Source organism: Triticum aestivum, chromosome 7B (genome assembly GCF_018294505.1).
Source record: "Triticum aestivum cultivar Chinese Spring chromosome 7B, IWGSC CS RefSeq v2.1, whole genome shotgun sequence".
Lineage (NCBI taxonomy): Eukaryota > Viridiplantae > Streptophyta > Magnoliopsida > Poales > Poaceae > Triticum > Triticum aestivum.
In genome coordinates, this window is record NC_057813.1 from 180,562,095 (window position 1) to 180,579,026 (window position 16,932).

General features: G+C 46.0%; 1 protein-coding gene across 17 annotated transcripts; it reads right to left on the reverse strand.

Annotated features, from left to right (window-relative positions):
* Positions 1-9,698: 9,698 nt before the first annotated feature.
* On the reverse strand, positions 9,699-12,558 carry LOC123161058 (uncharacterized). 17 transcript variants are annotated; one of them, XM_044578914.1, is made up of 7 exons: positions 12,353-12,558; positions 12,051-12,128; positions 11,764-11,939; positions 11,318-11,363; positions 10,887-10,966; positions 10,380-10,685; positions 9,699-9,927 (listed from the first exon to the last, which is right to left on the reverse strand). In XM_044578914.1, exons 1-5 carry the CDS (start codon positions 12,533-12,535, stop codon positions 10,910-10,912), a joined length of 540 nt encoding a protein of 179 aa, XP_044434849.1. In that variant the 5' UTR covers positions 12,536-12,558; the 3' UTR covers positions 9,699-9,927; positions 10,380-10,685; positions 10,887-10,909. The 17 variants fall into 17 exon arrangements, 8 of the variants coding, with proteins under 8 accessions (XP_044434849.1, XP_044434854.1, XP_044434850.1 ...); XM_044578919.1 differs by having other exon boundaries at positions 10,887-10,969; XR_006480517.1 differs by having other exon boundaries at positions 11,318-11,939; positions 12,056-12,128.
* Between the last annotated feature and the right edge of the window lie 4,374 nt (positions 12,559-16,932).

The window sequence follows — 16,932 nt, forward strand, 5'->3', positions numbered from 1 at the left end:
TGTCTTGTGGTTCAAAAAAAGTTCACAAAAAGTTTCGCTACATTTGGAGTCCGTTTGGTATTGATTTCCTACGATGTAAAAAACAAGCAGAAAACAACAACTGGCACTTGGCACTATGTCAATAGGTTAGTACCAAAAAATGATATAAAATGATTATAAAATGATTGTAAAACATCCAAGAATGATAATATAACAGCATGGAACAATAAAAAAATATAGATACATTAGAGATGTATCAGCATCCCGGGCTTAATTCCTACTCGTCCTCGAGTAGGTAAATGATAAAAACAGAATTTTTGATGTGGAATGCTGCCTAACATGTTCATCACATAATCTTTTGTTTGTAGCATGGACATTTGGACTTTTATATGGTTCAAAGCAATAGTATAGTTTTGCATGAAGATTTTAATACTCAAGCATATCAACAAGCAAGAATGTCTTTCAAAATATCAACACTAAAGCAAGTTATCCCTAGCCCATTATGCTCAACCATTGATCCACACATGAAACACACTCGAATATTAGCTACACCCAATGCTGAAATAAGATCATAGTGCCCCTTAGTTGGTGCTTTACAAGAGAAGATGGAGACTCAAATTCAAAAATAAAAATTGCATAAAGTAAAAGAAAGGCCATTCGCAGAGGGAAGTAGGGATTTGTAGAGATGCTAGAGCTCAAAGCGAAAATTGAGAGATATTTTTTTGGGAGGCATACTTTTCCCACCAACGAAAATGACTTAGAGCTCCCAACACTTTCCATGCTAGATACATCATAGGCGGTTCCCAAATAGAAAATAAAGTTTATTCCTTCTTCCACCATACTTTCACTTTCCACGGCTAACCGTATCCATGGGTGCCCTCCATACCAACACTTTCCAAGAAATTTATTATTTGACAACATGAATTAAATTCATTTTTCATTTCAGGACTAGGCATCCCTAATACCTTTGTCGTACTCTCGTGCAATGACAAGTGAATAAACACTCATCATGAGGATAACACATCTAGCATGGAAAATATCGGCCACCCCTCACCGCCTCGCGAGCGGTACAAGCACACAAAAGAGAAATTTATTTTGAAAATTAGAGATGGCACCTGCAAATTTGCTTAGAACGGCATGGAAATATCGCATATAGGTAGGTATAGTGGACTCATATGGCAAAACAGTTTAAAAGGTTTTGGATGCACAAGTAGTGATCATGCTTAGTGCAAAATGAAGGCTAGCAAAAAGATTGAGAAGCATCCAACCAAGAAACGAAAAATCTCATATGCAAGCATTAAGCATAAGTAACACCGAATAATGCAGCATAAGTAGGATATAATTTCATTGCATAACTATTGACTTTCGTGCTTGCATAGGGAATCACAAACCTTAACACCAATATTCTTACTAAAGCATAATTACTCATCAACATGACTCACATATCACATCGTCAAATCTCAAAACCATTACTAAGAACCAAGTTCATTTTGCCTAGTGATCTTCATGAAAGTTTTTATTATATCCTCCTTGGATATCTATCACTTTGGGAATAGTTTCATATGTTGCTTTTAATAAGCTCAAACAAATTTAGGTGAAGAACATGAGCATAATATTTCTTTCTCTCAAAATGATCTAAGTGAAGCAAGTGAGAATTTCTTAAAAAATTTACTAACTCCCAAATAAATCTAAGTGAAGCATGAGAGCATGTCTTCAAAAATAACAAAGCACACCGTGCTCAAAAATATATAGGTGAAGCATTAGAGCAATTCCATGGCTCTAAAATTTTAAGTGAAGCATAGGAGCAAGCATAGCATAATTTTTGGCTCTCTTAAAAAGGTGTGCCCATCAAGGATTCAAGACTTGAAACATCAAGCAAAACTAGCAAAGACTCATATCACACAAGACGCTCCAAGCAAAACTCATAATATGTGACGAATAAAAATATAGCTCCAAGTAAAATACCGATGGTTGTTAAAAGAAAGAGGGGATGCCACTCAGGGGCATCCCCAAGCTTACTTGCTTGCTACTTCTTGAATATTATCTTGGGGTGCCTCGGGAATCCCCAAGCTTAGCCTTTTGCTAATCCTTATTCCTTCATCCATCGTAAGATCACCCAAAACTTGAAAACTTCAATCACACAAAATCTCAACAAAACCTTCGTGAGATCCGTTACTATAAGAAAGCAAACCACTACTATAAGTATTGTTGGAAACCCATTCATATTTTATTTTTGCATTATATCTACTGTATTCCAACTTTTATATGGCAAAAAATCTTCAAAGAAAACCATAGAATCATCAAAACAAGCACACAACACAAAGAAAACAAAATCTGTCAAAAACAGAATAGTCTGTAGCAATCTGACTACTTTGAATACTTCTGTAACTCCAAATATTCTGAAAAATTAGGACAACGTGATAGGTTTATTTATTAATCTCCTGAAAAAGAATTAGCTCAAAAGCTGTCTTCTGATAAAAATAAAAAATAATTTTGTGAGTGCAAAAGTTTCTGTTTTTCAGCAAGATCAAATCAACTCTGACCCAAATCATCCCAAAGGTCTTGCTTGGCACAAACACTAATTTAAACCATAAAAACACATCTGAACAGAGGCATAATTGTGTATTTTATTGAAAACAACAAGAAAACCAAAATCAAAAAGATACAAGTTGGGTTGCCTCCCAACAAGCGCTACCGTAGTACGCCCCTAGCTAGGCATAACGCGTAGGATCTAAGTTTTGTCATCTTTAGCCTTGTTTTCCTTGGAGGTATTTGTGTCAGGGTTTTTTGCTAATAAAACATTAAACACATTATCCATGGAAACCTTAGCACTATCAAGTTTCTTTTTATCATAACCCTTTTGATTTCCGGCAGCAATCCAAGAATAGTGTTGATTAACATCATTGAAAACTTGTTGGATCGTGTCTAAAACAGGGACTTGCTTGTTAAGATTCTAATCAAAGATTTGGTTATCTCCAAGCAAATGTCTCAATGCATAATCACTATTATGAAGAATTTCATCAATCACCAGGTTTTCACGATTCATACCATAAAAATCAAAGATTCCCCTAGCTTCTCGTATTATGTAGTCAAATTCATTCATTAGAACAAGAGTGGCTAACTTTTTAGCTTTAGGATTCTTTATAACGGGCAACTCACAGAACAATCTTTGCAAGGTAGGATCAGTATGGATAAATTTAGTTTCAAGTTTCAGAACTAGTGCTGAAATAGCTTCCGCACAAGATTTAGTCCTTTTAAGTATAGGAATATAATCAAGACTTAATTTTCCGACACAATTGTACAATTCTTGGATATGTTCTTTTCCCATAAAATTCCCTTGCCCCAAGACAAAAGTTTTGGCATCCAGATTACACGTACGCTCCATTTTAGGAGTTAGGGCATCATCTGTTTCTGCCACACCAAAATTACTCATGGTGACTTCACAACAAGATTGCACTCAAAAACAAATCTGATGAGAAAACGGCGAATGAAAAAGAGGGAAAATAAAACGACAGTTTTTTTGTGAAGTGGGGCAGAGGAAAACGAGAGGCAAATGGCAAATAATGTAAATTGCAAGGATATGAGATTTGTGATTAGGAACCTGGTTGATGTTGATGATCCTCCCCGGCAACGGCGCCAGAAATTCCTTTTGATGTCTGCTGGAACTACGTCGATATTTTCCCAAAGAGGAAGGGATGATGCAGCACAAAAACGATAGTTATTTCCCTCAGTGATGAGACCAAGGTTATCGAATCAGTAGGAGAATCACGCAACACAACGTAAACAGCTCCTGTACACAAATAACAAATACTCGCAACCCGACGTGTTAAAGGGGTTGTCAATCCCTTTCGGGCAACGGCGCCAGAAATTGGCATGGAGACGGGATAAAGTTGTAATAGATTGGATAAATAGACCGTAAATAAAATAAACTGCAACAAGGTATTTTTGGTATTTTTGGTTTAATAGAACTAAAAATAAAAGCAAAGGAAAATAGATCGCGAAGGCAAATATATTAAAGAAGAGACCCACGGGCCCTAGGTTTCACTTGTGGCTTCTCTCGAGAAAAATAGCAAACGGTGGGAAAACAATTACTGTTTGGGCAATTGATAGAACTTCAAATAATTATGACGATATCCAGGCAATGATCATTATATAGGCATCACGTCCAAGATTAGTAGACCGACTCCTGCCTACATCTACTACTATTACTCCACACATCGACCGCTATCTAGCATGCATCTAGTGTATTAAGTTCATGGAAAATGGAGTAATGCAATAAGAATGATGACATGATGTAGACAAGATCTATTTATGTAGAAATAGACCTCATCTTGTTATCCTTAATAGCAACGATACATACGTGTTGTTTCCCCTTCTGTCACTGGGATCAAGCACCATAAGATCGAACCCATCACAAAGCACCTCTTCCCATTGCAAGATAAATAGATCAAGTTGGTCAAACAAAACCCAAATATCGGCGAAGAAATACGAGGCTATAATCAATCATGCATATAAGAGATCAAAGAAGTCTCAAATAACTTTCATGGATAAAAATATAGATCTGATCATAAACTCAAAGTTCATCGGATCCCAACAAACACACCACAAAAAGACTTACATCATATGGATCCCCAAGAGACCGTTGTATTGAGAATCAAGAGAGAGAGAGGGGGGGGGGAAGCCATCTAGCTACTAACTACGGACCTGTAGGTCTACAAAGAACTACTCAAGCATCATCGGAGAGGCATCAATGGACATGACAAACCCCTCCGTGATGGTGTCTAGATTGGATCTGGTGTTTCTGGAACTTGCGGCGGCTGGAATTGATTTTCGTCAACTCTCCTAGGATTTTTGAAATATTGGGGTATTTATAGAGCAAAGAGGCGGTGCGGGAGGCCACCGAGGTGGTCACAACCCACCTAGGCGCGCCTGGGGACCCAAGCGCGCCCTGGTGTCTTGTGCCCCCTCGGGCTCCCTCTCCGGTACTTCTTCGGCCCACTGGATGTCTTCTGGTGAAAAAAAATCCACAAAAAGTTTCGTTGCGTTTGGACTCCGTTTGGTGGTATATTGGCCTCCCCCATCCAACAGCAACCACGCTCGCCTCCTTCGTCGTCGCCGCTGCCGCCCATTTTCCGGTGACTCTGCCAGCTGTCGGTGCCCACAACATCCTCTGAGCAACGCCGCCACCTCCCACGTCGCCACCGCCGTCTTGTCGCCGGGAACCGACTGCTTCGCACCCCGACACCCCCGCTCCACCGACACAGCCACGACCGCGACCAAGAAGCCGCCTCCCTGTCCCAGGCCAGATCCTCACCGACACGCTCGTCAGACGCATTCCTGCTCGTCGGACGCCGGCAGGGCATCTAGCTGGTTCGTGCGCGCCGCGACTCCCTTCGCCGGCCGTCTTCTTCGTCGACGCCCGCAAGTTGTTCGACAATTTGCCAAGGTACAAAATGGACTCCGCCGGCGAGTTCTATTTTCACAATTTCCATTGCAACTCCGACGATTCATCGTTCGATGACGAGAAGGAGATATTGGCTGCCATGTTGGTCCATCACCACCTCAATAGCCAGCGGCCATTGTTCCGTGGCTCCATTCCGGGCCACCTTCCGGCGTTGAATCGTAACCGGGAGAGCGGGCATTTCCTTCCGCCGCCGTTTTCGTATGAGTAGGCATCTTTTCAACCGTCTTAGAGAGGGGTGATCGGTTACGATGACTACTTCGAGTGCAAAGAGGATGCCGTTGAAAAGATTGGTTTCTCCTCTTATCAGAAATGCACTGCCACCATCCGAAGACTTGCATACGGAGTGCCCGGTGATCTCATTGATGAGTACGTCCGTATGAGCGAGTCTACATGCCTAGAGTCCCTGTATAAGTTCTGCAAGACTGTCATTGATGTGTTTGGCCTTGAGTACTTGAGAGAGTCGACTGCTGAAGATACAACCCGTTTGTTGGCGATGTATCTTTTTCATTCGACTTGCAAAACTATATGAGACATTTTTACTTGTATTCGGCTTGTAAAACTAGGCTATTTTATTCGGTTAAAACTATGTTATTTGACTATATGTTTGAATGCAAAAGCAATACAAAAATGAGCTATTTGTTGAAATAGGGCGGCTAGCCGGCCACGCCGACAGATATGAGTCGGCGCGTTGGGTCCACTGCCGACTCAAATTTTATACAGGACGGATGCCGAGCGGGCGGCCGACCCAAACGGATAAAAACAGACAAAATCACCATTCGTTTGGGTCGGTCCGTTGGAATTGCTCTTATAATGTATAAAGAAAGGAAATGAGCGAGCAACTCTTGATTGACACACCCTCCGGGAGGCAAAAGTCCTCTTGTGCTCTACTACATCGTCCTTGAGCAGTCCATCTCTCTTTGACCGCGCCCACCCGCTGCGGCGTCAGACCAAAAAAGCCCCGGTCTGGATCATGTATTTCTCAGCACGAGAAAGCACGAGTATGCCGTAATTTGGTCACTGCCATGCAATGTGATGTCAAGTTTGATGCACAGGGATGGTAAGCGTTGTCAAGTTTCATGACGCTTAATCGCTTTCCCCGAAAAAAAACAGTTTCATGACGCTTAATCGCTAAGCGAAGCGAAGCATCTCTCGCCACCGAGCAACGCGGAGAGTGAGCGAGGCCTCGTCATCCTTTGGTTTCGATCGTACAACACCGGCCGGAATAATTCAATCTGACCGCGCGTAGATCGCACGCTCCGCTGGCGCCTTCTCCTCCTCGGCACCGGCCCGAACGAGCGACGACGACGGCCAGGGCCTGGGCCAGTGACAGTTAGACAGCCACGTCGCGATTCGGCAGTCAAAGAAGTTCAGTGTCACGTCCCGTACCTGCTTCAATCAGTGGAACCGTACGTACGGCACTCTCGTAGTGGTAGTACTTGCTTCAATCAGTTCCTCTTCATGCCTTGATCGATTTATTCAATTGACGCACGCGGCGACGCGTACCTAGTCGGGGTCTGCTTCGTCTTAACAAGCTTGTCCTCTAGGTTAAGTTATACTCTATGCTGCTGCACTTCGCTTCTAGTGTTTCAGATTTCTTATGCTGGCAATTCAAGCCACTATTTCTGCCTGCTCTTTCTGCTTTCGTATCTAACAAGTTGAAAAGAAAAGCACCGATGCGACGAGCCAACGCTTTCGTATGTTGACTTCGTGTATTCTTGACTTCTTGGAATGACCATAGCTTGACAAGATTGTGCCTGTCGAAGCTGACAGGTTGACTTTAATCATTGAAAGTCACTAGAGCATGTACAGCCATGGATACCAAATCTAGCCCCTCAAACGCGTCTGTGGACTCTACTGGCGTGTCCGCGACTACTGACCATCCGGATCTCATACTCTGTGCTATGCGTCCGACTAGCTCATATTTCACCTCTTAGATCCATACAAACCATGCAAATAAAATCCTATGTACTACGTAAATCATGCTAGACTAAACTACACTTCATCGTCGGAGATGTCTACGACTTCCGTTTGTGGCGCCGGGTAGATGGGCGCGTAGGAGGGCTCCGGCTCCTCCTCATCCATATACGCGACCATCTCGTCGACGAACGCGGCGTGCTCCGCCTCCGCCTCCCGTAGGTGACGGCGGTTGGCCTCCACCTCCGCCTTCGACCGGAGGGGATCGAGGATTACCTGTTGCTCCGCCTGCAGATTCACGTCTCCCATGTTCTACTCGCCGTCCTCCTCCTCCTCCTCCTCCTCCTCCGGATCTACCGCGTCCGAAGGTAGCCCCGCGGCGATCCGGGCTTCCCGCCTTGCCTGGATCTGCTTAAGGAGCTGCAGCCGGCGTTCTGGCATAAGAAATGGGTAGCTCCTTACCCGGCTGCGTGGTGGCATTGCTACTAGTGGTGGCGGACGACGAGCGACCGGCTAGTGGAAAGTGGCGGCGGCGGACGGGAGGGGAGGAAATGTGGACAGGTAGGGTTTCGATGCCGGCGGTCGGCTTAAATAGCCAGCCTAGGGCACTATGCGGCCCGTTGGAGCGGTGCCACGCGGCGCCATCGCTACAACGGAGTAGATGAGTTTCAGACCGCCGGGTTTCAGAGTGTTTCCGTGTGATACCAGGGTGTCAGTCCGACGGCGCCGGGCTCCCCGTTCGCGCTCAGGCCTCCCCACATCCACCCCATATTTGGATTGGATATGAGGGGTGTCAGGCAGCCCATGTGTTTGAGTCCGGTTTAAGGTGCCCGTCTAGATCGGATTTATTTTTACCAGTTAGTGACCGGGCCTTCCGCCCCGACGTTTGAGGGGGTTTTGGGGTGCCCGACTGTAGGCTCTTAGGGCATCTCCAACGTTGACCCTCAAATCGCGTGCATACTTCCGGACCGCGCGGTCCGAACCGCAGAAGCCATCCAACGCGAGCCTACATCGGTCCTGATGCACTTTCTCCCGCAAAGTGGAGACGAAGTGGGGGGGGGGTTGCGGGAGTTCGGGCAGCAGCCAGGTTGGACTCCAGACACCCAAGGCCCACTAAATCCGCTCTCCCGGTCCCATTTTCTTTCACTCTGCCAGTTCTCCCCCTTGCTTTGCATCCGCAACATCCACCTTCACCGTCGCCGATGTACCTCTCCGGCTGCCACACATGCACTACCGGACGTTCGCAACCAGCACAATTACACTCGCTCGCCTTTTACGACGGCGTTGACCACCATGGAGCCGTTTGTACCCAGGTACACTCCGCCACCCCATCGACGACCTCCATGGCGGCCACCACACCCAACAGGTGTTCGGTCAAATGTCGTTGATCTTATTTTCGGACGCCATGTTGTTTTGCAGAGTAAGAAGGATGGCGGGATACTCGACCATGGAGGATGAGTTGTTGTGCAATGTGTGGTTGGTCGTATCGCGGATTTCATAGGCAGGAGCAGCGTAGAACATTCCGGCAACAAGTGAATGAATTATTTCCTGCACAAAAGCACATTGCACCCTATGACATGCACATCACCCATGATCACATTGTGAGGTCGTTATCGTATTGATGGTACGTCATCCAGACCATCGTCACCAAGTTGTGTCACGTAGTTGCTCAGCTGGAGGCAAGGTGGCCATTGCATCGGCAGAGGAGGAATTCGTAAGTTTTGCTTCTTTCTCCTCAACTTGTTAATTGATTCATTCACTCAATGTTTCTTTGTGTAGTCCACGCGCGCTGTCGTGATGTATCACATGACAGAGGGATGGCCATTTACGTACACACTGTTCGATGAAGCTGAAGGGACAATATGTGTGGGATGATATGATCCGTTGAAAAACTTGTTGGGCGTTGAATTTGAGACACTAGGCTTATTTGCATGCTTTGTATGGTTGATTTGCGCTATTTTCTTTTCAAACTTTGATGAATATCAGCCGATTTGCATGAATTTCGTCCACAAGTCGAAACCTGGCTTGAAATATATGCGAGCAACGCTGGATGGGGGCCTTCCACATTTGTGTCTGCGAACTAATTTCCCTATCCGCGAACGGATGTGGGAGAAAATTTGCAGGTCATTGAAGATGCTCTTACATAGTGCAAATTTGCAAATGCATGGTGGAGATATCTCTGTCCAACACCCGGCATCTCTAATGACTTACTAGATCATGATTGGCGGGCGTTGCTGCGCCCATCTATTTTGGCAATAAAATGATTGGGATTTCTATAAATGCGAGGAGACAAAAGGTAAACATAATTGAATCACAAAATATTGAAAAGAATACAATAGTCTGACAAAAGTTGTTTCATATAAATTGTGTATACAATCTACATATCCATTTGTACCTTTGGCTACTTTCAAATGAACAGGTCAAAAAACAAACTGATCGTAATAGCTCTCACTTTAACTTAAACAACAGCACCGGACTACAATGAACATACTTGAAAGCACATCTAAAAGCTAATAGGGTTGATCAAGAAGCAACAGCTAGCCTTCAATCAGTGGACTAATTGTTGTAACCTGAACAATAATATGCAGGAAACCATAAGAGATATACTTCAGGATTTAGCTAAACATCCACGTACGGATAAACTGCGCCAAAGCCACTCGATGGATGCTACACACTACATGCCATGCCAAATAATTGCCGAATCTAAGTTCCAAATGTGAATGCATGTGTGCGCCTCTAATAAATGATACCGTAATAATTTCCACATGGACAGAAAACCATACATGGATATTCTTATGTTTCAGGAAATCAAATGCATATATAAATGATTCATCTTTGGTTTCTGATGTCTAGATTGATTTATATTTTTCAGATGTGTTTTGAAACAGTCTATGGTGAAGATGTGTGTAGCGTATTAGCGAAAATTATTAGTACAATCCAGAATACAAATAACTCACTTAATAGAGAATAAAGTAGACAATATGTGCAAGAATACATGCAGCATTTTGGAGGTAAATCTGACCTGAAATGGGAATAGAGAAGTATTGCATGACCTCTCGGCAGACCAAAACCTCTATTATCTTCCTTGCACTCCTACTTGGTTGTTATTCAGTTGTGTGGCTGCTCACATAAGTTGCTTCCACGGCTGGGCTTTGTACATAGAACAGCCCATGTAGGCCAACTAATCAAAACCCTCCAAAAATGCTACCGGAATAGCCGCCCGTAGGATGTTAATGCCAGGTAGCAGAGACAGTTTTGCTTAGATATATGCATCCGACGACCAGCAACAACCAAAACATTAAATCGGTCGGCTCACGCAATGTCGCGCCTGTCCATTTTTCCCATATAATAGTAGGAAATTATATAGCAATATGGAGGAATGAAACATGGAGTTTACTGATTTATATTAGATAGTGAAAGTGAAAACGTCTCAACTACAATTAAATTTCATGAGACTTGGGCATGTCATATCGATCCATGTTATGGAAAATTGAAGTTATAGGACAAAATAGGTGGAAAACAAGTTAACCTGTCTAAAATTTTAAAATATCTTCAGAGTGGTGAGTAGGACGTCCTTTTTGGAAATTCAGCAGGCCACCAAGTCAATCTCTACTAATCGTATATCAAAAACAATTGTTAGCCAACAATATACACAGTACCATACTTACATGATAAATAGCAACATTGGAACCATGTACACAGCCACGCACGGGGTAGTCATGGACAAATGATAAGTCATAGGTAATATTCGTGCATGTCTATTTGAATTTTGGTATTTTATATAAGTAAATATGGGTAGAAGGACAAGCCATAAGTACTAATCATGTATGTGTGTTTATTTGTATAGTACTTCATTCTACTAAATGTTAAACTTGCACAACATGGTACAATTTCAGAGCATTACATTAGGACGGCAGATTAAACACCAATGAGAAAAGAGAGGATGTATGGTTCACCTACATGCAGGTAGGTCGCCATGAAGGTGTGAGCCCTTGACCCTGTGCACCTGCATGAACCCCTTATTGCCACATGTATATATAAGAAAGAAAAGGCAGTGCATAACTGTCAACTGTGCACTGATATTGCCGAGAACGAAGAAAAATGGTAAAAAGGCAATGTAAGCCTCAACCAAGCAAGTTGGTTTAAACTTTAAACTCTAATAAAATAAATCCACAGCAAGAAATATTGCCACAATTAAGATATCTACTATTGCTCATAATATCAATTGTGGAGCTATCTGTTCATTGGAATTGGAACCGTCAATTCTCCGAGGAAAGAACGCAACTGAGAGATGTAAGCGACTATTGCTTCTGCTACTTGCTCTGTAATGTGACCCCTACAATTCAAATTCTGAAAGCTGTCTAGTCAGCAATAACCAGTACTAATGATAATGATTTGCTGGATACCTGGGTAGCAGGGTGGGGCAATTATAAAACAAACACCAGCGGAAAGAGGTGAGGCTGGAAGCAGCACTGTCTTCTGCTCCTGAAGCTCCAGCCGATAGAGAGGAAGGTCTATAGTCCGCTAGCTGTCTCCCCGCATATGCATATATAGTCAATCTGCTATGGCATTGAGAACAAGACTGCAAGAAAATAGGCATATTAGTCGATGGGGATAATTGTGGACCGGAAGCAGTGGAAGTATAAGCATACAACGATAGCTTTATATGCCAAATAAACAAATTATCAAACACCTGACCTACAATAGCCATCAGAGATTTGTCTCCCTTTATTTCACGCTTAAGGTCTAACAATACCAAAATTCCAATAACCTGAAAAGAATACAAACAACGAATAAGATTGTGGTGCTATGCTATTTCCCATTTTTTTTACTCTTCTTTATGCCAAATATGACATCAAGTCAATGTAGCCTGTGTTTGTGGATCGGGGAGTGCTGGCCATGATGCCGGTGGTAACAGACAAGGGGAGGAGGAGGGAGAAAAGGGGGGGGGGGGGGGGGGCACCCCGGCGGCGCCTAGGGTTCGCCGCATCGCACCTTCGCGCACGTCGCGTCGGGTCGATCCGGGCTGGACGCCTCGCCTCGAGTCGATTCCCACCTCGCCGGAATCCCTCGTGAACCTGGCCTAATCTCCACCCGCGCCGGAAGATCGCCCACGTCTCCTCTGTGCGCCTGCAGTGGTAGTCGATGAAACCGGCGGCTCCTCTGTGTGGCTCGCATCGGCAGCTTTTTTTTGCAACGATCCCTCGAAGCCCAGGCGATAGAATGGTCTGGCTGACGGCCCAGTGCGCCAGAGGCCTTCGTTTCAGCCTCTGGAGCAGCAGCCCACAGGGACAGTTGGGCCAGATTAACCAGATTACGGGACAGATTGCGAAATCTGACGGTCAGGAAAGATCGGATCGTGAAATGGACGGCCCAAAATGCTAATTCGCTTAGAGAGCTTGGTTTAGGTTCAGTTTTAATGTCCTTAATAGGCTCTAGATTAATTGCAATGATACGAAATGGCTTAGGGCAACCATTCTTTATGTTTGCTGAGAAAAAGTAGCGTGTGTATTGCGCCAAAATATATAGAGCGGTACTCAGAGCATCTACGGCCGGCATCCTTAAATCCTTCACAAATGTTCACGGACATGCCTGGTTAGTGATCGGACAGAAGAGAGAAGTAAAAAATGACACAATCGGATCCCTCATGACATCCCTATACGTCCGGTCCGTCCGCGAACCCTCATAATGTAGGGAGGATATGAGGCCAACTCCACCGCGCGACCCTATCCTATCCGCCCCCGTCCGTTTGGGGTAAAAGGGACAAAAGAGGCGGCCCAGCGCGCGGCCTCAAAGGGACAAATGTCCGGATTCCGTCCGTTTTTGACCCATTCCCGGCCCAAACTTGCGCTCGGTTTGGGGTGAAACGGACAGCGCGCGGACGGGCGGGACGCGCGCGCTTGTCCTCCCCTGGCCCGCCTGTCGGTGGGAGAAACCAAAACCCCCCACGCCCATTTGGCGCCATTTGCCCCAAACCCTCCCACGTCCCTCCCGCCGCCCCTCTCTCCCCCGTCCATGGCCGACGCCCCGCCGGGTTCCGGCGGCCTGGCCGTCGACCCGCCCACAAAGGTGAAGAAGAAGGCGCCAAGGAAGCCATGGTCGGAGTGCACACCGGAGGAGATCGCCAAGTTAGACGCGGAATCGGCGAAGAGGAGGGAACGGAGAGCGGTCGTCAAGGTCAATGCCGCCGCGGCCAAGTTCGCCGCCCAGCGCGAGGAGCTGGAGGCCGCGCGGTGCAAGGCCGCTGCCGGCGAGAAGGAGGACCTCGTCAACAAAGCGCACGCCATCCTCATGCTTGGCATGGGCCGTCCTGCCGGGTTCCCTGCAGCGGTCGTCGGCCCGGCGAGCATAGGCTCGGCGGTCGCCTGGCCTATGCACTGCCAGTCGCCGACGTCGCGCACCGCGCCCATGTCGCCCTGCTTCCCTCCGCCAAGGCATGATGGCCAGACCCGTTTCTCGGGGTCGCCAGACGTGGGCTTGTTAGCGTCGTCCATACCGCGCCCCGCGGCCGTCATCGACCTCAACGTCACGCCTGGGTCCAGCAGCGGCGGGCAGCCATCCGTCGAGATGCTAAGAAAGCAGGCACGGGCACCGTTCACGGGCACCATGCCAGCCCCCCGCGTCTTGTTTGACGAAATGCCAACCCCAACGCCAGCGGTCGATGACCCCTTCTACAACCGCTACATGGAGGACGTGATCTTCGACGGTGGGCATGGCCGTGCCTACGACCCTGATGAGACCCAAAGTCAGGATGGCCGCGCCGAGTACGTCCCCGATGAACGGGGCGACGACCATGCTGACTACGACCATGGTGACTCGTGGCATGAAGACGATGACATCTATGTCGAAGGTGATGAAGAAGAAGAAGAAGAAGAAGGCAATGACGTTGATATTAGTGGTGCGCCATTGTTCATCGACGAGCTCACCCAAAGAGCGGAGGCACAAAAGAAGAGGAAGAGCATTCGCACGGGTTCATATACACAAGATGAGGACAAGTTGATTTGCCAAGCTTGGATGGAGATTAGCCAAGATCCGAGGACCGGCGCGCAACAAAAGGGCATTGTTTTTTGGACGAGAGTCCACAAAACATTCCAAGAAAGGAAGATGTTCGAGCCCTTCCAAATTACAAGCAACCGTGGCATCGGCTCGATTCAAAAAAGATGGTTGTTCATCCAACAAGAGTGCAACAAGTATTGCGCCGCATTTGAGAGCGTTGAAGCACGGCCCGTGAGTGGTCTCGGCGTTGGGGACATGGTATGATCTCCTCTTTCTAGCCCTTTCCTTGCTACGGCCATGAGACTTCGGCCGTGTATTTGTTTGCATGTTCACTTGTTGTTGATCATGTGGTGTAGCATTCCAATCTTTGGAGGCATTCAAGGCCCGGCACAATGACAAGCCATTCACTCTTACGCATTGTTGGACGCTCATCAACATGTGCCCTAAGTTCAAGGACCAATACCGTGAACTACAAAGGAAGAGAGGACTGAAGACGGCCAAGTTCGCCGGAGGTGGAGATGGCGAGGCGTTGAAGAGGCCGAGGGGCATGCCACGCCCAATATGCGACCCTATCCAAAAGGAATTCGAAGGTCCCACCAAGGATAGACCCGCATATTGAAACGCTTTTGCAAGGTGGATATCATTACATCAACATTACATAATAGATGGGGATACATACATAAGGCATACAATGCCACATGAATACAATATCACAATACATAAGAGCATCATCCGACTACGGATGAAACACAAACAGAAACTCAAACGACATCCACCCTGCTAGCCCAGGCTGCCGACCTGGAGCCTATCCCCTGATCGAAGAAGCAGAAGAAGAACTCCAAGACAAGCAAACATCGCTCTCACGTCAAGATCATCACATAACCTGTACCTGCAACTGTTGTTGTAGTAATCTGTGAGCCACGAGGACTCAGCAATCCCATTACCATGGGTATCAAGACTAGCAAAGCTTAAAGGGAAAGGAAGGGGTAAAGTGGTGAGGCTGCAGCAGCAACTAAGCATATATGGTGGCTAACATACGCAAATAACAGCGAGAAGAGAGCAAGCAGAAACGGTCGTGAAACTAGCAATGATCAAGAAGTGATCCTGAACTCCTACTTACGTCAAATATAACCCAGAAACCGTGTTCACTTCCCGGACTCCGCCGAGAAGAGACCATCACGGCCACACACGCGGTTGATGTGTTTTAATTCGGATCTGGTGTCAAGTTATCTACAACCGGACATTAACAAATTCCCATCTGCCTATAACCGCAGGCACGGCTTTCGAAAGATTATACCCTGCAGGGGTGTCCCAACTTAGCCCATGACAAGCTCTCGCGATCAACGAAGGAATAGACCTTCTCCCAGGAAGACCCGATCAAACTCGGAATCCCGGTTTACAAGAATTTTCGACAATGGTAAAACAAGACCAGCAAGACCGCCCGATGCGCCGACAATCCCGATAGGAGCTGCACATATCTCATTCTCAGGGCAACACCGGATGAGACATCCTACGAGTAAAACCAGACCTTGAGTTGCCCCGAGGTGGCCCCGCAGTCTACTCGGTTCGGACCAACACTTAGACAAGCACTGGCCCGGGGGGGCTAAAATAAAGATGACCCTCGGGTTGGCCGACCCAAGGGAAAGGGATAGGTGGTGGTGAGGCAAATGGTAAAACCAAGGTTGGGCCTTGCTGGAGGAGTTTTATTCAAAGCAAACTGTCAAGGGGGTCCCATAAATCACCCGACTGCGTAAGGAACGCAAAATCCGGGAACATAACACCGGTATGACGGAAACTAGGGCGGCAAGAGTGGAACAAAACACTAGGCAAAAGGCCAAGCCTTCCACCCTTTACCAAATATACAGATGCATTAATAATATAAGAGATATTGTGATATCCCAACCAAAAATCCTGTCCACCATGGAGCAATCTTCAACTTCACCTGCAACTAGCAACGCTATAAGAGGGCTGAGCAAAAGCGGTAACATAGCCAAACAACGGTTTGCATAGGAAAGGTGTCAAAGGTTAGAGGTTCATGGCAATATGGGATGGCTCGATAAACAGATGATAGGTAGCGCAGCAAAGCGATAGAACGAAGCAACTAGCATAGCAATGATAGTAGTGAGATCCAGGGTAGCGGTCATCTTGCCTGAAATCCCGCAAGGAAGAAGAACGAGTCCATGAAGAAGACGAACGGATGAAGCCGAACCAAGCATAGACGAACGAATCCTCACGATCGCAACGAAACAGGAACTATCGAGAAGAAGCACACAACATAGTAAACACACCACACATGAACAAGACATGATGCACAACCAAGCATGATGCATGACAAAGCTACATGAAGCTACTCATGGCAAGAGATGAGGCAAACAAGAGCAACACATCAAGGCAAGTTTAAATGAGGCCGGGAACAACATATAACAATACCGGTAAGTCCTCATATGCATATTTCGAAATTGGTCCAGATTTGAATAAACATTATGTTCAAGTTGTTAAACAACAAGTTAAGATGCACAAGATGATCTACACGAGATTCTAGTCAAGTTACATATAAAGTTCAATTAGTTCGGGGCTAC

What these genes read in the sequence shown, in the direction of transcription:
- LOC123161058 (XM_044578914.1), bottom strand. Translation starts at nt 12,535, where the DNA reads ATGCGAGCCACACAGAGGAGCCGCCGGTTTCATCGACTACCACTGCAG. An exon ending in CCGACGCGACGTGCGCGAAG is followed by an intron (nt 12,129 to 12,352) that starts GTGCGATGCGGC and finishes TATTCTTTTCAG; the next exon opens with GTTATTGGAATTTTGGTATT. An exon ending in TCATGGCGACCTACCTGCAT is followed by an intron (nt 10,967 to 11,317) that starts GTAGGTGAACCA and finishes TACGATTAGTAG; the next exon opens with AGATTGACTTGGTGGCCTGC.